At 39.1% G+C, this 21443-nt stretch overlaps 1 protein-coding gene across 7 annotated transcripts in view; it reads right to left on the reverse strand.

Moving 5' to 3' along the window:
* RBMS3 (RNA binding motif single stranded interacting protein 3) overlaps window positions 1-21443 on the reverse strand; it is an 841063-nt gene that overhangs the window by 65114 nt on the left and 754506 nt on the right. For 4 of the 7 annotated variants that reach the window (XM_055414762.2, XM_055414766.2, XM_055414760.2 and 1 more), the window contains 2 exons: window positions 10042-10152; window positions 2542-2589 (listed from right to left, as the gene is read on the reverse strand). In XM_055414762.2, the coding sequence (XP_055270737.1) occupies window positions 2542-2589; window positions 10042-10152 (159 nt within the window). The remainder of the gene's footprint in view (window positions 1-2541; window positions 2590-10041; window positions 10153-21443) is intronic. The other 3 variants (XM_055414770.2, XM_055414764.2, XM_055414765.2) reach the window with 1 other exon arrangement.

Consider the following 21443-nt stretch of genomic DNA (forward strand, 5'->3'; position numbering starts at 1 on the left):
GGAAGATGCAGCCCTAGCACCCAACACGTAGACGTCATACGGTGTGCTCCCAACACATGCTTTTCCAATAACTACAGGAACAAGGTGGCATGTGGTTCAAAGAGGAAAGAGTCCTTGCTGAAAATCAGATTTACCCTGATTACCCTGAGACCACCCTTCAGCGTCTGCCATCATAACATTTTTCCCCTCCAAAATACCAAATGACTTGCAGTCATCTAATTACCCCATACAGCTTCATTTCTTGTACATTTCATGTATGTTTCCCACTCTTGTCCAACCAATAAACTCATATTCAACCTTCCAAATCAAGCTCAGAATTCACTTTATTCCTGAGAGTTTCCAATCTTCATTTTAGCACTCAGAGCATGGTCAAAATGTGTTTCATATATCGAATGTACAAAATTAAGCTGGGTTTTGTTTCTGTAGGTTAGCAGAGAGAAATCTCAAGCTCCAATACATCAGGATAGTTTAGTTGACTCCTACAATGGCCAAGAATCAATCCTATTCAAGTGGTCCAACACAAGCATATTGGGATTCATTTGAAGAGGATGTCACAGGACCTTATGCCTGTTTCACTTTCCTGATACAATTAAGGGTTTGGCAAAGGATATGTCATTTTTCAAATGTCACTTGAGTGGTGCCCACCAGACAAGACACAGACATTATAGGAAGGCAAGTCTATTTTCATTTAGAGATAGATTAAGGAGGCCAAAGAAGTCTGTGTAAATTTGCAAGATGTCAAACCACCAACTCAATCTCCTCAGGGGAAAACAACTGTAAAATCTCCCAAAATGTTCTTTTTCCTGTCACTTCTATTTTAGTCCCTTTGTATTCTACTGAGATCTTAGCACTGGTCTTAGTCTAGTGATATCATATCTGAGCTTTCTGACTGTTCTACGTAATGTGTGTCTTATTCCTCAAGCACACGCCAAACCGCCAGATGAACCTGCTCAGAGCACTGCTTTGATGAAGTCGCTTCTCTAGTCAAGGGCTCTTGGTCGTGCCTGACTGTGAACCAAGTGGGAACTCTGAGTCTAGAGTTGTCACCTGATGTCTTGCCATAATTGATTTGTGTAGAGCCTGACCCATGGCCCATCTCTGGTAAGTGCTTTTTGATGTTTTCTTTGCTTTGCTATTGTGTTCTTGAAAGGGAAATCAGAAACTCTAGTTGAAGGAAAGTTCCATTTTGTGTCTTTCATTATTATCAATATTGGTGAATTACTGGGAGCAGATGCCTCTTGTTAAACAAAGACATCACGTGTTAAGCACAGTAAAGGCTGAACACGTTAGAGAAAGTGTCTTCTCAGGGGTCCCCTATCCTAAATAAAACAGGTGTATGAAGATGTAGTGGAATATTTTCATTAATGACAACTTACAGAGGTTTCCAGGAGGACCAAAGTAACTTCACAGCTGAAAGCTAAGTCATTGCTTCTCCACTGAGCTTCTAAGAGGAGTATTCAGCTATAAGTGTAATCAAACAAGTCCACAAGACACGAGAAGAGGATTATCCTGCAGACACCAGGCCCAGCAAACCAGGTGGCCAAGAACGCGATGTTCTCTGCTTGAAAACCCTCACTTGGTGGCCAGACTCTGTTGCCCGTGGGCTCTCCCACTCTGTTTCTGGCCTTCATCTCTTGTGCTGTCCCTTGACTGCTCTTTCTTGGTTTAGATTTTATGTCCTCATCATCTGACACATCAAAGGATTAGAGTTCAAAGCCCTTCTTGCTGCCAGTATTTTATTTAGTTAAAATCAACAAAAATGAAAAATTGTGCCCATTTTTCTCTCTGCAAGAAACCAGACTTCACAATTAAGATGAAAGCATAAGAAGATCCATGCAGTTCAAAATTCAAACCCATGGCTTCACATCCATATACTCTATTATGAACTGCACTACTGGATTTTATGGAGCAACTTTAATATCGCTGATTAAAATGCTCAAGACACTGCTAATGCATTCTCAAATCAACCTTGGCCACTTTGGAATAACATGGAACATTGGCAGCTTTTCTTTCAATATCCCAAATACCAATTTTGGAACAAATGTGAAGTTTTGATTCATTCAACAATTATACTGAGCGCCTACTACATGTCAGATACTATGCTGGGTGCAGAACAAGCAAATTGGGGTGACTTTCTGATTTCAGAAGAATTCCGGTCTCTAAAGCAGTGCTTCTCAAATTATTTTTATTCCCCTTTCCCTCTTTTGATTAACTTAAATATCCTTCTCCTGCTTCCCAGAAAGTCAGATGAATATCCCAATACCAAGACTCACTGATACACAGGCTCCAAGACCAAAAGTCTTTGAGCCTTTACTGTTTGTTTCAAAAGCAACATATTTATTTTCCATACACAAACTGGATTGGAATATTAAAGATTCTTTTTTGAACCGCATATGCGAATCACCCATCCCAGAACTGAAATTCAAGTGCCTACTTAGCATCCGTGTTTGAGAATCACTGCTTTAAAGAGTTTTGGAGAAAACCAGGCAAGCTCCCTCTCTCCCATCCAATCAAGTCTTAAAGGAATTAGAATTTTCCTACCTGACACAACAGCTGGTGGAGTATCATAATCCTGTCTTGGGACTGAATCTTTGAATGAAAAGAGCATGAGAAAGAATGCAATGAAGTCCAAAAGAAAATAAAATAGAATCTTAGCTCTACAACTTGGACGGGCTCGCTGTATGTCACATGGTACCTAAGGTGCCTGCCTTTAAGCCCGAGGGTACTGTGACCCCCTAGTTGATAGCTGACACAGTGGTCCCCCACAACCACCACTCTGGACATGTCATTAGGCTCCATGTGACCTTCAAGGACAGCATTGTCTGACCCCAGAATATTGTCATCTTCCTCTTTCGTAATTTTGGCCTTTCCCTTGGGTTATCAATGTGAGATTGGTACCCTCTCTGGCTGACACCAAAGTCCCACAAGGCTGCTCATCAGGAAGGGGCGAAGAGCCCTTTCACAATATGAAATCCAGTCTTGGAGAACAAAATAAATAACTATGATTTTAAAAGAAATAAGTGAAAAATTTGCACATTCCCCAAATCTCTGGAGGCTGACATGTTTTGAAGCTAAAATTTTGTTATTGACCGTTTATCTCTGGCTCTGTTCCCAGGGGTGGTCGATTGAGACCAAGGAGCCTCATGTGCTAGAATCATCAAGACAGAGATAAATAGAAATGAATCTATTCAACAAATGACCACTGTCTTTCTCCCAAAGTGTCATAACATTAGAGGTGCCAATAGTAGATCAGAGTTAATTAAACAACTAGACATCCATTTCAAAACTTGAGGTGATGCAGGACCAAATATAACATGATAAAAAAGAGGCTTTGCCTTAATACCATTTCTTTAGCCAGAGACCTCAAATAGGAAAGTGGGACATGGCTTATGGCTCAAGGCCTCCATTTCTAAAAACGGACAGTTCTCATATAGTTCCAGCTCACCTTGGAGGGGTAAACTGTGTAAAAGGGACCAGGTATTGCAAAATATACTGCCCAAACAAGATTAAATAGATGTGCTTGTATGACCCTTGTTCCATTCATATGATCATTATTCCATTTAAAAAACTAAACATTCAAACTTTATTTTTCCACCTACTTGTCACTTAATTTGGACAGTCACAAGTTTCTCTATTTCATCTCCCTGACACAAAATGACAATGTTGATCACTCTCTCATGAGTGAATGGTGTGTGAGAAAACAGAAGTTGAACAATGCGAGGCCAGCCAAGCAAGCATTGATCAAAGATTCAAACGCAAGTAAACCTTCAGCACAAGTGATTCTGTTTCTCACAGCACTGACGTTAACCTAGTGACTTGATTATAATCCCTAAATCTAGCATCTATAAACATCATTTTCAAAGGGCCTCCAAATATTTTACTAATAGTGGTAGTAAAATTCTAGGTATCTTTAAAAGACACTAACTGCATATTATTACTGCAAACAAGACTGTGACACTAATCATTTTCCAAAAACATATTTATAACATTTCAAAATGGATAAAAAAGTCATGCTCATTGTTGAATACTTGGAGGATGTAGAAAAGTATCATGATTGAAATAGAAACTCTCCCTAATCCCACCACTCAGAAACCATCCTGCTTGTTTGTATTTGTTACAGCCTTATTTCACAAGTATTTTTTCATAGTTGATACTATACTCCACACATGCAAATTCACATCCTGCTCTTTTGATTGAACATGAGAAATAATCCTTCTCCTAATTATTCGAGATGCTTATAATGCAGCTTTTCATGCTGCATTGCATTCTGGTTTATGGATGGGTTATGATTTATTTAATCTTTCCTTACTAAATATTACAATGAACAATGGGCTGAATATTTTTAAGATACAGTTTCTGTTATACTAGAGTATTGACATAGAATAGGTGCTCAAAACTATAACCCCTGGGTTGGGGAAGAGAGTGTTTATGATGGGTCTTGTGGGCCCACCCTGCTCTCCAGCTTGCACATTTGTAAATCTGGATTCTGACCATCAGAGTACCATGACTGAGACTATGCATCTCCTGACACCTTTGTCAGCAATGTGCATTATTTTAATAACTTTATTTAATGAGTTCCACGTGTGTGTGTGTGTGTCTGTGTGTCTTGGATAAATTTACTGTTCAGTTAATTATTTTTCATATTTTTTTGGTTTTCTATTTCCTCCTCTATCAACTATCTGATCACATTCTTTGGCATTTTATATACTGGGGATTTTGTAATTTTGATAATTTATTGGAATTCAGAATCAATTTTTTTAAGCAGTGAAAGCTTGCCTTACTATTTGCAAATAAATTTTCATAAAACTAGACTTTCACTGAACGCCTACTTGTTTATTGTTTACATTGTAAGACTAACTTCAAAACCTCACTTGTCTTACAATAAGACTAAACAAATTTTAAAAAGCTATTCCCTTTCCTCTATACTTTTTTTCTTGTATAACCATTTTTAACTGATTGATACTTTTCCTGAAAAATCATCTCAGGCGATGTATTCATGACCACTTACAAATTTATGATACTGTTTCCTAATCATGAGTCCATTTAACATCATGTATTGGTTTTTACCGCTCTGCCTCAATTCTTATATTACTGGATAATAATTGAAAGAATTTAAAGCATTATGGGAAGGATGATGCCACTGAAAACTGTGAGAGAACTGTGCTGAACAAGTCAAGAACAATTACAAGATTATCTTTGTGTGAAGCTAGGGTTATACCACCAGAATCCAGTGATGTCACAAGTCACCAGTGGTTTGCAGACACAAACAGAACTGCAGATAAGGAGCCTGCAGAACAAAACCTTTTTATTTCTCTCAACAGATTCTGGTGACATTGGAAGCCACTGGTGACCACCAACTGAACAAATGAAAAGGAGATAAGAAACTTGTAAAACAAGATTGTCATGCAATCTGGAGGTTCTCATAACAGTAAAACCCCCAGTGATTTCTGCTAAAGCTTACAATAGACTGATAAGAAATTATGGATAACAGGGCTTTGGTTCTTGAGGGAATCCTGTGACAAAAAATAAACAAAAGCGGAAAAAGCTAGAAAATTCTTCAAGGTCAGCAGAGCCCTAGAATAAAACAGTTACACTGCTTGCATAAAATTATTTTTCTTTTAAGGCCTGCAGATTCTGTCCAGCTTAGAAAAGAGGTGGGGAATTAAATGATAAACATTTGAGGTGGCAAATGGTAGGAGAATGGTTAATTGAACTACATGGCATCCATTTCACAATGTGCGGTTCTGGGGGACCAAATATATTTAATTTTATGAAAATGAAGAAGTTTTTGACTCAGTATACTTCTGTTACCCAGGGATCTTAGGAAAGAAAGTGGGACAGAGCGTCAGGCTCCCCTTCTGAAATGGAGAGTTCTACTGTAGCTCCAGGTCCTATCAGCAGTGAACCCTGCCTACTTGGGTTATTCCCGGGACCTCTCTGCTCTGCCCTTGTAAACTATGTCTGGAGTTGAGGTTCCTGCCTTCATCTTGACATGTCCCTGTTCATATCTTGTTTTGCAGAATTTCAGTGAGCTCAGATGTCTGAAAGCCTTCGGAAAATAACAGTAGGAGAGAGACATGGTGGCAGACTTTTAGGTTGCCTGGCTGTGGCAACATGCAGGGCATGGAGTAAGTTGAGATGGGAAACAGGAAAAAGAGTAGGGGACTATTACACTTAATCAAGCAAGGCCCAGGGTGGAGACTCTAGGACGTGGAGGTGAGGATGTAACTGACAAATGTCTGTGGGACTTGAAAAGTAACTGTCCGTGGTGGGGATTAAGAAGAAAATGGTCTATGCTGGGTCCTGGGTATAATGCTGGACTTCTGGGGTGAATGGTCACGGGATCAGCTTGAGGAGGAATAGGAGTGGGACCCTATACAAGGAAGGGTCAGTGGGGAGGAAGCTCGGGAGGTTCCTTTGGGTTGTGCTGACTTTGAGATGTTGAAGGGGAGGGTCACATGGAAATATTTAGTAAGTAGTGTAAAATGAGGCTAAAATTCTGAGATGAGGTTAGCCCTGGGGACTCAGATAGTAGAGTCTCTGGCATATAAGGCAGAGTTCAAAACCATCGAGGTGGAAGAGTTTGCTTAAGGAAAGTACGTATGAATGAGGAGCTAGTTAAAAAACTTACCCATCAGCCGAGGAAAGAAAAGAGGAAGCAGTAGCCAGAGAGGTCAGAGGAGAACCAAGTAAACCTTGGGCAGGAGTCACCAACTGGGAGCTCTTAGGACCAACTGGTCCAATATTCAAATATAGGGAGATTTCCCATTAAAATCCAGGTAGTTAGTTTATCTAGTTCCAAGAACTAGCAGGTGAGTCACCTGTGGTCTGTATGCCCATGTGGTTATAGCATCTGGATTGGGTCTGACTGCCCTCTTTGGAAGAGGAACTGTGTTCCTGGCTGCCAGAGGCAGCGTCTTGCTAGCTACTCATCCAACATGCAGGCAGAGCTGTTATGATGACTGCATTCAAAAATATCTCAATGTATGGCAAAACCAATACAATATTGCAAAGTAAAAAAAAATACTTTGATACGCCTATAAAAAAATCTCTAATTTAAAATATGATTTCCAGTATTGTGTGTATTTATATTACACAGCTATTTGTGACATAGGTAAATATAGACCAAATTGATGATATATTGCCAGGATTTGGGGCTTGGACTTAATCAGCTTTATTCATTAATGTAACTTGGCTGGTCTCTGTATCTTTTGGGTTTACAGCCTGAAAGAGTATGTTAGAGGCTATGGAAGTGGAAACTGGAAAAAAGTAAGTTACATCAAATGAAACAGAGCAGCCAGAGTTGAACTGTGGACTTGACAGTGTCCGACATCCTTCTGGTGACCTGGACTCGGTTCCCACAAGTTAGAAGCCACTGGACGGAGAGGGGTGGGGGTGCGGCTCCTTTGAGAAGCATCTGCTGGTAGCAACACACTGTATTGCGTATGTTTACATATCTCATCCACTGACACTCACAACACCTCTGGGATATAAGTATTATTCTTCCACTTTGCAAAAGAGAAAGTAAAAGTTCAGAGAGCTGAGGTAATCTGCCTGAACACGCAGAGCTCATAAGGGGCAGAGGTAGGTTTTAAACTCAACTTTAATTTCAATACCAACTATTCTTTCCATGACATCAGGCCACCTTCCCAGCAATGGATTAATTGTATTGAAAATACATAATAAGGTTGTGAAATTTGATTAAAGAGAATCAACCTTAATTGCATAAGAGCTACTTTAAATGCCAATCAAAAATTTAGATAAAATGAATCTATGATATCAAAGTAAAGAGTGACAGCTTAAGAAACAAGTATAACTTCATGCTGGACACTCAGTATTGTCAGTGATATTTTGTGGAATAAATATACAAATTAATACTGTTTGTACTCTGCCTTTTCCGAACCTGATGAAACTTTAAACTAAAATGACAATTTATACAAAGCTTATTATGTATTTAAGCATTAGTACAAATGTGGAGGAGAAAAAGAATTTTTTAAAAAGCTAGAAGAAATTTAATGTTAAATATAAGCCACATGCTTAAACGTTTGCTTTCTAAGAAAGGAAAGAGTATGTATCATTATTGAATAAGTTGGCTATTACCAGCTGGGCAAAATTGTGTTCTTGTTGAAAATGTTCAAATACTAGTCATAATATACATTATAGAATCAATAACTATTGTAATTGTGAATTCATTCTCTATAATTGAGCTTATTTTTCAGTTGCTCAAAGGATTCAGTAATGTTCTCAATTAACATTTTTTTTCTAGTTTCCAAATTTGCATTTCAGGAAGTCAGCAGGCTTTGCTTTGATTCCAATGAGTAGAATTTAAAAAGTGTTTTCTTTTTATGCTTTTCATTATAATCCTCCCCGCTTATCAGATGTGTCATTCGATTACAGTAAAAGTGTATTAGCTCATTTATTCATAATTTGTGAACATTTAGGAGGGGAAATGGAAATCAATAGTAGGGCATGAGAAACTTCAGGCCTTCTAATACTGTCCTGGGATCTGCTTTGTTAATGAGCAAAGTGACTACAAAAAAAAAAAAAAAATTCACACATTGCTAAAAACTACAGAAATAGTATCTTTAAATTCTTCATCCCTAATGAAAATTAGCTGAACCACATTCCAGAACGAAACATAGCCATAGACATGACTTTTAAAAGTCTGGTTCAGAAACCTAAAGAATCATCTGATTAAGTCTAAGCCTTCAGACACATGAGGTATCAGTGACTGCTTTTTATAAGTTCAGCAATGGAGGCCTGCCAGGTGGGTACTTTATATCCAAAAACTAAATTTATTTATTGAAACTATGGGACTTTTTCCATTAGGCATATTGACATTCCTCCTACTTAGAGCAAATTAGTGAGGCCTCAGTGGACATGTCAGAAGCTTCTTATATCCTCAAAAGCCTGTGAGTCGACATCTCTATGCAGTAAGCAAGCCACTGCTTTAAGGTTAAATCTCCAATATAGAGTGAATGTACCTAGGTACACGGGTGTTTGGAGACGATGTCAGTGTAATGAGGGCAATCACAGGAATGGTGACTATGAGACATACAAAGTCGCAGAGGCTTATGGCTAAGTAGCTTACAGATCCCTGTGCTCAATATTTCAACCATATGAAGAGGGACCAGGAGACCAGGGGACTGTCTCACAGTATTAAAGCTGTCTCACTCAGAGGATACGTCTTGTGCTTCTTCCTCTTTAAAAATAACAAAATTATTTGCATTAACATTTATGAAAAATAAAAACTGCTACAGGGGAGATTGGTTTTACAGTTTTTATTGTTTCTATAATTAACAAAGTTGCAATATTCCATGTTGTAATGGACCTGTGCCCTCTTGACCACTTGGGGAACTGTCTTTGCAAAGATTTTTTAAAAAACAAAGTTTTGCCAACGATTTCAAATACCTTGTTGATACAAAAGTAAGGCTGCAATGGACATTTCTTGATATACTTTGTTCCCTAAGAAAAAATAATGGCTAATCAAAAACTTCCTGACCTATAAATACATCAGGAACATTAGATTCTTTTCCTTTTTTTCAATATCACCTATGTAGACATATTGAAAAGAAAGATTAAAATATATCAACTATGTGAGGTTCTCAATTATATTTTGTTGCTATAAACATTGAAAGCAAATAAAAAGCCCTGTGTATTAGCTATAATCAAAGTTGGTTCCCCTCTTGGGAATAACCTGGGGCTGCTGTGAGTTGAAATCATAAATATCTGAGAAAGGAAAACTAGGCTCCAGTGTATTCAGTTACAAGGTCTAAAACAGACATACCTGGGGCATGGCATATTCAAACTTTCTGTAAGTCCAGTTTAAATGCAGCAAAGTAGACCCTTAAGCCTTGTCAATGTGAGAACATGTGCCCAGAACTGTGCATGCAGCGTGCGGCTTATTCATACTGGGACCTAAAAGGCAGGTTCGTCAGTGTTGCAGAATCCATTCTGCTGGTCTTGCTGGTAAGAACAGAGAGTGTTGCCTCTTACTGATGAAATCCAAGGAAACCAAAGGAAACAAACTCTGCAACTCACCGTTCCTGCGGTGCCCAGAGAAAGGTGGTTCATCTGTTGTGTCAGGGGGCCCATCATGTTTGCTGGCTGCATTGACATCGGATGGTCCATCGCTGGCGTGATCACAGCACCCTACAAGCACACACAACGTCCATCTGAAAACCTGTCTCATAACGAGGGAAACTTGAAAAAGTAAACAGAGTAAACTGCATTAACATCACATGTGCTTCTTACTGAAAAGGCTACATTGAACCCGATATGATTTTTACATCCATCCGTGTCATCCTGTGCTTCTCTAAATATAACCGAATATAAATATTTCTCTTGATACAGAGTAAGACTTTTAGCTTCTATCATTTACCCATGACTTATATAGATAATTCTTGATCACATCAATACAACCTTCCACCAGGGGAATAATGCTGGTCCACACGGGCTTCCTAACTGGATATCTTTAAAGGACATATTAAAATCAATGCAATGTTATAAAAATCAAAGTTACTATCTCCTATATTTTTTCCTCCTCATCTTTTGACCTACTTTCTCTATCTGTGCTTTTGACACAAGACAAAAGACACAGAACCCTGTTCAATGCTGGTCAAATGCAACGCAGCTAAAGGTTTTTAAAATGCAAAAATATGAAGTGTTTCATCAGGTGGTAGGAAGGGCCTACATCTAGAATGTGCTTTTTGACTTATCATAATTGTCGGCAATGTGAGAAGTAACAGACGTTGTAAAAAGCTTCTGTCCTTACATAAAGTGTCACATGGCCTGTGAAGCGCAGAGTCGGCCATACTGCCTTCTCTTATTGTCCTCTCTCCTTCTTTTCTGCCTTAATTGACTAACTTAGGCTTCCCTGGTGGCTCGGACAGTGAAGAATCTGCCTGCAATGCCGGAGACCCGGGTTTGATCGCTGGGTTGGGAAGATCCCCTGGAGAGGGAATGGCAATCCACTGTAGTATTCTTGCCTGGAGAATCCCATGGATGGAGGAACCTGGCAGGCTACAGTCCATGGGGCTGCAAAGAGTCAGACATGATTGAGCGACTAACACACACAGAGAATGGAACGATCTTCTTAAAAAGAAATTGAAAAGTTGGGGTTGGATGGAATTTTTGAGATTATCTAATTCCAATGCTTTATTTTAAAGGTGATGATAAAGGCGAAGCTCATGCTAAAATAGCTCATTTAAACATCCAGTGAGTCGGACAAGACTGAGCGACTGAACTGAACTGAGTAGTAAAATGATTATGAATCTGAATGTCATTTTTTCTGTAAACTTGATTTTTCTCACTATGTGACTTTTTCCCCTGTAAGTAAAAATTTTGAAGTAATAAAAATAGGACAGACAGGTTCATGTGGATGACAGGCTCTCAGTACCTCAAGTAATTACCCACAAGCAAACATGTCCTAAAATGCCTTGGCTTAGAATAATCAGTTTCTGACAATATTATCCAAATCTAGCTCCCTGACTGTGGCTGGTAAAGGATCAGACCATCACTCAGCCTTCCTATGGGCTCCTCCTCCTCACTAGAGAAGGAAAACAGAAACCGAACCATATATTTTTAAATGATTGATATACAGAGCTAGGTTTGTTCTCAAAAACATTTGGACTTTTGAGCTAGAATCAATCAAAACAAATAGGTTATTTTCTAATCTGTGGCTTGTAAATAGATGACTTACATTGTTTGAATTTCTGGATGCTTCCAGAAACTGTCATTCATCAGAATACTTCTCAAGAGAGATAAGCTCTTACTTAATTGTAATTCACAGACACATCACTTTTTCTTCCTGCTGCCTGAATTTAACAAAATCATCTTTATTTTTTCCTTATAAATAACATACTAGCCTTTATTTCTGGAGAAGGAAATGGCAATTCACTCCAGTGTTCTTGCCTGGAGAATCCCAGGGACAAGGGAGCCTGGTGGGCTGTTGTCTATGGGGTCGCACAGAGTCGGACACGACTGAAGCGACTTAGCAGCAGCTGCAGCAGCAGCCTTTATTTCAGGTATTTATTGTACCAAACTATCAGTAAATGGGCTTCCCTGGTGGCTCAGATGGTAAAGAAAGAATCAGCCTGCAATGCAGGAGAACCAGGTTCAATCCTGGGTTGGGAAGATCCCCTGGAGAAGGGAATGGCAACCCACTCCAGTCTTCTTACCTGGAGAATCTCATGGACAGAAGAGCCTGGTGGGCTACAGTCCATGGGGTTGCAAAGAGTTGGACATGACTGAGTGAGCAACACTTTCACTTTCATTTTTCATCAATAAATACTTCAAGAAGAACTAAGATGTTCTTAAATCACTTAGAGATAAACTATAGAACAATTTCAGAGTTGATAAGTCCTAAAGTATTTTTTCCAACCAAAAAGTGGCACTTTCACATTATAATCCTTAGCAGGTGCAAGACTTCAGTACTCTTCTTGAGCTTGAGATTTAGGCTATCGTCCTAGACTATTTCCCCCTCGAGGTTCTGACACACAGCTGATCTGTGACAATCTGGAAACCCCACAATTCTAATCGGCTCACTTTAGTCACATAAAGGATTGCTCATCATAAGTCAGAGATAAGGGCCAAATTATGTTTGGCCAGGATAGTTTCTTCCCAATGCCCTAGGGGTGACCTCATTCCCCAGTGGCGTGAGAGGTAGTCTTGTGTCTTTTTGGTGGTGGCAATATGTAAATGGGGTAACGTGAGCCTGAGACAGGTAAATCAAAATCTGTGCATGATAAGTGTAGCAGGATTGACTGCCTGCATTTGGAATTAATTTTGGAAGAACTGTCTGGTCCCTTTAGAGAATATTTTCATGGAGAGTGTTCGGGGACTCATTTGATTACAGATGCCACAGAGTGCTGCTTCTGTGTATAAACCAGAAACCTGACAATCAAAGGGAAGGCTGGGGAGGGATGTGTCATCATTTAGAATCGGAAATAACAGCACTTGGCACACAGTGGAAGACAATGTACGGGAAACAATCCTAACCAGGCCAGTTACTGCAAATAAAATGGATGAAAAACTAAGTAAAAAAAATAAATAAATAAAATAAATAAAAAGCAAAGATATCACTTTGCCAACAACAACAACAACAACAAAAAACTAAGGCTTCTTGGAGTGGGGTGTGGTATTTAGGACTCATAGTCTTGTTCCGATTTAGTAAAAATGTTCAAGAAATTCAAGATTCCCACAAATGATTAAGATTATACATTTCTTAAGAGTCTCGTGGGCTGGAAGATATTTACAAGCAGTGAGCAAGTTGGAAATAGTAGACAGGAAACCCCTGGGGAAACACATTGTCTTGATGGTAACTTTATTGGGGATAGACAACTTAGGGAGTAGGAAGTACTGGTTATCTATAACAAAGAGTGGGGTTTGCCAGCCACTGTGTTCATCAACTATAGTTCAACTATAGAATCTCTTCTGATAATGTAAGATACAAAAGAATGGGGGAGAAAAAAATAACAAAAAAGGAAATGAAAATCTATGGTTGTTAAGGCAAAACTATAATCGTGCCTCATTAAATATACTGTCAAATCCCTTCCTATCGGATGCATTTAAGCCATAGATTGAAGAGTGTTTTGTGACAGATGTTGCAAACACATTAAAGGTAATTTCGTTTATTCAAATGTATAGGATATGCTGTCTGAATGAGTTTGCTTGGGGAATGCAGAGCAAAAGGAAACATAATTTCCATTTTAGCATCTCTGGATGTCTGGGTTTGCTCAATGTTTAAGCTGCAAAGAAAAATGCTGTAACATGCTGCAATTCCACTAAAAACACAATGGCCAGACAGCTGACGGGAATGTCTGGTCTGTTTTAGCCTCCTCCTCTGCAAAACAGAGCAGCTCACACTAACGAGATGTAGGGTGGAGCTGCTTGCCCTAATTCTGAAATAAACAATTTCAACAGGAATTTGGATAAAGTTTCCAAAGATCATTGATGTGGAGTAAACATATCTGACCTGAGGCCAGAAAAGCATCTGTGGTGTTAACCTCCTGCCAATGTTTGAAAGAAATTTTAAGTCTAGGAGAGTTCAACAATGTTTTAATTTTCCAATGGAAATACGGGATCATTGGCAAATTGGGAAAAACACCAGCAAGGCTCTTTCCCATTAAGAACACACATAGGTGGTTTAAATACTACATTAATTCCAAGATATGGCCTACAATGAGAATTACGTGGAGGAATGTTCCTGTGATTGCCAATATTCTGGGCCAGTGCCACTCCAAGTATGATTAAGAATTTAAATTAGAATCTCTAGTCTTCAGGCATTGAAATCAGTGTTTTAAAAAACCCTCCAAATGATTCTGATGCCTCCTGAAGTTTGAGAAGTGTGCTCTGTCTATTAACTGCTACTATATAAGCCAGTGTTACAAACACTTGGGTCTTATTTATGCTGTTTCTCAATTATTTGTTTTAAACCAATCCTGTGATAGGGCATGAGCCTTTGTGTAATAAGTAGATTACATCCTCTTTAAAAATGCAAAGAGGTCAAGCCACCATTTTTGATGAGTTGAAATGGGGCGATTATCTGAATAATTCAGGCCTCAGTCTGATGACCTGACATGCTTCTCTTTGATCAATTTGTCTTGTGTTGGGGCACATTTAAGAATCCTTTCTGTTGGGAATCTTAGGGAGTCTTGAATTTGAAATCACAGAAATGTGAAAATAAAAGACAGAAAAAGTATTTGTTAACATAAGTGAAAAAAAAAAAGGAAAAGAAATATCACCCTCTCTTTCTCTCTTGTCCAATCTAGGTGTCTCAGGTCAAAATGTTTGCAGTCCAAAGTGGTATATATAGGACGGATAACAAAAACGTCTTACCGTATAGCACAGGGCAATATATTCAATATCCCATGCCAAATCATAATGGAAAAGAATATGAAAAAGATCTTTATGTTCCTTCAAAATCAATGTTTCCTGCCTGTATTGTGATCTTTTCCTATGGTCACTAATGCCAAACCATAGGGCTTGTTAGTAGTAATTATTCAACACGATTTTAAAAAATGTAATTTAAAGTGATTTGTCTTCTTTCTCATCTGTGTGCTTTCTGTCTCTCAGTTTTTAATATTTCTAGAATAAATATCTAGTGGGGTTTGTGTACACCAGACTTTTTTTTAGCCCCTGTGAAGTGGCTTCCCTGGTGGCTCAGATGGTAAAGAATCAGCCTGAATGCGGGAGACCTGGGTTTGATTCCTGGGTTGGGAAGATCCCCTGGAGGAGAAAATGGCAACCCAGTCCAGTATTCTTGCCTGGATAATCCCATGGACAGAGGAGCCTGGTGGGCTACAGTTTATGGGGTCACACAGAGTTGGACACGGCTGAGTGACTGAGCACAAGTACAGAAAATGAAAATGCTCACACATACCATTCTAGCAGCCATGATGCTTTCATAATAAAAACGGCTTAAAGGCATTTCACTTAACTTGGGAAACAGCTATCCAAATGTATTGCCCTGCGATATGAGTGTGTGACATTCCACATTACACATGTAGAGATGCCTCACCTTTTCATTTGTTGATTTTGGTGTGGGTTTTGTCTGCCGGAGTGCTTGATGGGGTTTAGGAAGGTGGGTGGGGAGAGAAAAAAAGAGGATTGGGAAAGATTTCCCCATCCTCAGAATCATCCTCAAATATGTTGATGAGTTTCCAACTTGGAGAGGGCAGTGTGTGCACGTGTGTGCGTGGGTGTGTGTGTGTGTGTGTGAAACCTAGAAAACTGTGGCAAAGCTGGTAGATATGACTTCCACCCAAAGTGTTTTGGAATGATCTCCAAAAATGCTTTGGGAGCATGTGGAAGCCAGGCTGCCCTGAGGAACCCATGTTAGTCCCTATCCTTCCTACCTTTTATTTTTTAAAGTATTTATTTAATTTTGGCTGCGTCAGTCTTAGCGGTGGCTCGTGGTCTCTCTATTTAAAGTGCGTGGGCTCAGTAGTTGTGGCACATGGGCTTAGTTGCCCCACAGCAAGTTGGATCTTAGTTCCCAGACCAGAGATCAAACCCCTGCACTCCTTACATTGAAGGCGGATTCTTAACCACTGGGCCACCAGGGAAGTCCCCTTCCTTCCCTTAATTATTCTCCACCTGCTTCTTCCAATATACTTTCCAAGAGGGTAAGGGTTATGCTTATATACACCTTTTGTAATTCCTATAATTAGGAACTATGTGCAGTAGATACTCAAACAGTGTTTGGGAATTAATTTTTCATACTGGCACCACAAATTGTCAGTACAATTAAAAATGGCTAACACTGACCAACTTTTAGAACTTAGATTGTTCATTCTGGAAGGATGAAATCACATCTGCTTGTTCAAGCTGTCCATTTACAGCATCATGGTGCTGTGCAGATGAGGAATGTAATATATGCTTCATAAATACTAGCTGGAAAATGATGAAAGAGCAAAATTCCAATTAAAAGTTACTTAGAAATGCTACTTTGAGATTAACAGTCAAAATGGAGCAGTCCAAAGATTATGAAAAATCTTGTTCTCACAGGGGGCGGTTCAGTTTCAAAACCATGGTTTTCCTCATGTATATGTACATTTATTAATATATTCAGCCACTATATCCTTAGAGATGAGATCTGAAATTCACTTGAAGTCAAAAGTTCTACGAAAGCCACCATAGCATATTCATGAAAATTATTAAAATAAAAGGTATTTGTGTATGCAAATACATCAGTGGTCCTCACCAAGGGGCTATTCTGCAGTGGCTAGAAGGGACATTTGGTAATGACTGGGGACAGTTTTAGTTGTCAGACTGGGGGCCACTGACACAGGCCACGGGTGTTGCTGAATACCCTATAGCAAACGGGACAGTTTGCTCCAACAGTGAATTATCCAGCCAAAAACATGAGTGCTAGGGTTCAGACAACCTGGTACACAAACATATATTCATAAGCTCCATTTACACAAAATGAGAAAGATTTGAAATTGTAGTAGTCAGAAAATGGCACAAAACAAGCATCTACTCACCGCTCCGTACAACTAACAGCAGCTCTTAGACTGTACACTGAGATTAAACAGCAACGCTTAGACTGTACACTGAGATTAAACAGCAACGCTTAGACTGTACACTGAGATCATATTTATGATATAAACCAGTTTCTTAAATCCTAACCCTAATTCTAACTTGACATTTAAATCAATTGTCCAAATTCTATGATTTATCAATAAAAGGAAGCAGAACTATTATTTGACTTTATATTATGTAACTTTATAGCATCTATATGGTTATTTTTGAGTTTAAATTTATATTCCTATTCATTTTGGTAACACAGCTAATTAGAGTTAGGTTTCTCTTTTCTAAGTTTAGACAAATTAGATTTGATTGGTACATTTGGACTGCTACCTAAGATTGTATACATGTGGGCTTGGGGTAACATGTTTAGAAGTAGGGTGATTTCCATTGTTACAAAGTAAATTTAGAAGAGTTTTGTACATTGTTTATCTGAGGAAAGTATGTATATTAACTGTGAAAATAGAGGTTTTTTTTCTTCAGTTCAGTTCAGTTCAGTTCAGTCGCTCAGTCGTGTCCGACTCTTTGCGACCCCATGAATCAACTTTATAAATATTAATTTCATGTTATTTTTTTATTTCAGTTGCCATTAATTAGAAACGTTTTATTAAAATAGGCAATATTAAAAGTCACAAAGACACATGTACTTCGATGTTCATTGTAGCACTATTTACAATAGCTAGGAAGTCAAAGAAGCCTGGATGTCCATTAACAGATGAAGACACAGTGGTACATATTATTAATACAATAGAGTATCACTCAGCCATGTAAAGGAACTAAATTGAGTCAGTTGTAGTGATGTGGATGAACCTAGAGCCTGTCATAGAGACTGAAATAAGTCAGAAAGAGAAAGACAAATATTGTATATTAATACATAGATATGGAATCTAGAAAGATGGTATTGATGAACCTATTTGAGGGGCCAGATGTAGAGAATGGACATGTGGACACAGGAGGGACAAATCGAGAGAGCAGCACTGACATATACACGCTGCCATGTGTGCAAATAGCCAGCCAGTGGGAGGCTGCTATATGGCACAGGGAGCTCAGCTCAGTGCTCCGTGATGACCCAGAGGGGTGATCACAATGGGTGGGTGGGAGGAGGCTTAAGAGGGAGGAGACACATGTATACATGTGGCTGATTCACTTTGTTATACAGCATACATTAACATAACACGGTGAAGCAATTATACTCCCAAAAGTCAATAAAGCCAAATTCATTTTAATTATGGAGGCCCCTTTAAAAGATCCTAATTACATACTGTGACCACTGGTTAAGTGACTGTTTCTACAATAGTGTCATTTTGAATGAGAATTTAAAGTAAATATGTCACATAGAAATATTTGTTACCAAAGCAGGTATGTAGATAATAGTATTCTCAGTCATGCTCTTTTTGAGTCCTTCAGAGTGCTGTTTTTAAAACTAAAGAAATCTGTTTAGCAGGTTTTTGGTGTTTTAAACAAACTTCTTTAGAATTCTAATCAAGCACGATGACTTTTAAGTACATTACAGTGTTGAGGGAGAACTGACATTCTGAAGACCTTGGGGCCCAAGGGTCAAACGGTTTTGTTGACTGCCTGTTAGTGGAACAAGTCATTCTTTTATCATTAAACTCCTATACCTGGTTAAAACTATAAAAGGAATTTTGTCATGTAGGTGGGCTGCTATCTTCTTTTCATATTTCTACTTAGAGAGATTATAGTTGCTGGGCCAATGAAAATATTAAGTGTACATAGAAGAATCCTAGAACCTCCTCGGAGGGTTTTAAGCTTCAGCAGCTGGAGGGTGAATCTGTGTTCATCACATTCCACTCCAACTACGTGATCAATGTTTAGTTCTCAGCAAGGGGACCCACCACACAAACATAAGCACCATAAAATCCCATGTGATGTCGGGTAGATGATGGAAGGGATCGCTTTATCTGTGTGGGAGAACTTGTGCAACCTAAGGCCTTTGTCTTCATTTTCAGGGCCCCTCTGTATACACCCTCCAGTACCCAGGTCTACTGTATAGTTCCCAAATCAGTTTTAAGAGATTTGTCAGCTGGATGTGTATATGGAATGGATAAACAACAAGGCCCCTCTGCACAGCACAGAGAACCATATTCTGTATCCTGTGATAAACCATAATGTAAAAGACTATTTTAAACATATATATGTGTGTAATGAATCACTTTGCTCTACAGCAGAAATTAACACAACATTGTTGATTAACTATACTTCAATAAAAAAGGAAGATACATGAGCAGTGAAATTATGCAAAAGGCTCTAAAGTATTAAGAAATAAACTAAACAAGAAGAGATTTTGATAAATATAAAAATAAGGACCACTGAGCTATGGCACTGATCAAATGAATGGGTTAATCACATTATATTTCACCATCGTCCCTACAAAGTAACAAAACTCCTAATATCTACTTATTATATATATTACATAGCAGGAAATTACATTATCAATATAGTGAACAGCTCCCAACCATCTCCCTACCTTAAAGAACAAAAACTCAAATACACATATCACTTTCAAGGTGAGCAGAGCCAATTTCCTTTAATTTTTGTTTCAAGAGAAGATAACAAGGAAACTCAATCTTCTCTACCAAAGTATGCCGCCTAGATTGCATGTTTTCAGCTGAGTTAGCATCTTGAAGAATATTGTCTTATAGCAGAAATGTCCCGTGTTTAGGACACTGGCACTGATAAGCCATGGCTGCTGTGAGTTGTGTTGGAAGAGTGTAAGGGTAGATTGTTGTACAGTCGCTAAGGCATGTCTGACTCTGTGACCCCATGCACTGTAGCTGTCAGGCTTCTCTGTCCCTGGGATTTTCCAGACAAGAATCCTGGAGTGGGTTGCCATGCCCTCGTGCCCTCCTCCAGGAGTCTTCCTGACCCAGGGATCAAACCATGTCTCCTGCATTGCAGGTGGGTTCTTTACCGCTGAGCTACCGGGGTGGCTACAGAAGGGGGATAGGATGATTCAATGCTAAGATCAAAATAAGTTTCCATTCCAGCTTGTCTCATCCACGCTGAATGAGCAGGATGGTCACCCCCGAGGTTGTGCCTTCCTTCTCATTTCCACATTTTATCTCCAAAAGAAGGCCCCTGCAGATTGATCCAAGATGGCCCTGTGAGCCTGGTACCCAAGCTCTATTAAGATCCCGTGGTTTTCAATTTACATTTCCAGTCTAACTCCCGAAGACCATCCACACGAAGCCTCTTCTCCACCACACTGAATTACTCAGCTTTCTATGATCCATCTTGCTGTCCAATTCTTGGTGTCTTTGCCTGGGCATCTACAGCAGGATTGCACATGCGCACTAACATTCTCATCAAATGCTGCATTTTACGGAAAACCTCCTGTGTCTGACCCAGATTGTTGGTTATTTGCTTCTCTCTTGTCTCCTAGCATTTGGCAAACACCTGATTGTGATTATACTTATTATTCCCCTGAATTCTAAGTTCATTGTGCAATTCGTGATACTTTTTTATTTTCTAAAGGTTTTAGAGCCTAGCACAGTGTCTGTCATGAAATGGGTCAGAACGGTGCTGAATGTGTAAATGCGCGAAGGGTGCTTACACATCTGCCAGGGCTGCCAGGACTTTAAAAATGTTATAGCAACTCTATGTTCTAACTGGACAAGAGGATTCAGTTGAAATCACAAAAGCACTGTCTTCATTGGACAGCAAGATGGTCTTAAATATCCAGTCATTCAATTGCTCTGCTTTCCTTTAAAAATGCCCATGTCTGACCACTGTCAGCTGGACAATGTTGCCATTTACCAGCAGAATTTCTGGGTTTCTAAATCTAAGGGCCTCACAACACCCAAGAAACTCTCAAGTTAGATCCAATACACAATTCCCATTTTATGTAAGAACTACAAAGGACCCAATCAAATGCTGTAAAATTTCCTTTATATATCACAGTATATGCTTTAAAAAAAAAAAAAATGAGGGCTTTACCATGACACACACTGTTTTAATAGCCATATATCTACCTAAGATTCTTGTCAAACCTTGCTATATGAAGGAGAAGAAATGCATTATTCACTCATACAGCCATCACTTTGTATAACTTCAAGTAGATTTTCAATGTACAGAAAGTTTAAAATGCATATCAGAAGCAGGATTCTGGGCCAGTCTTCTTCCAAATGATAAGGCAAGTAGGATTCCCAGCGGCGGTCTGAATATTTATGGGCAGCATCTTTTGTCTGGTAAAATGTTTGTCTTACTTTAACTAGCGCTCTGGATTGTGAGCTGTCATAAAACTTCTCATTAAAAACTTCTCTTTTGCTGACAAGTATGCTGAAAAACCCTGCTTGCAAATCATTTCCAAGGCCTTGTAGGAGCCTATTGGTGAAGGGGCCTGGGGAATCATTTCTTAAACCATGGGGGTGATCAAGAAGCAAAGCTGTCTG

Source organism: Moschus berezovskii, chromosome 24 (genome assembly GCF_049115385.1).
Source record: "Moschus berezovskii isolate FMDL1 chromosome 24, NW_MosBer_1.0, whole genome shotgun sequence".
NCBI lineage: Eukaryota > Metazoa > Chordata > Mammalia > Artiodactyla > Moschidae > Moschus > Moschus berezovskii.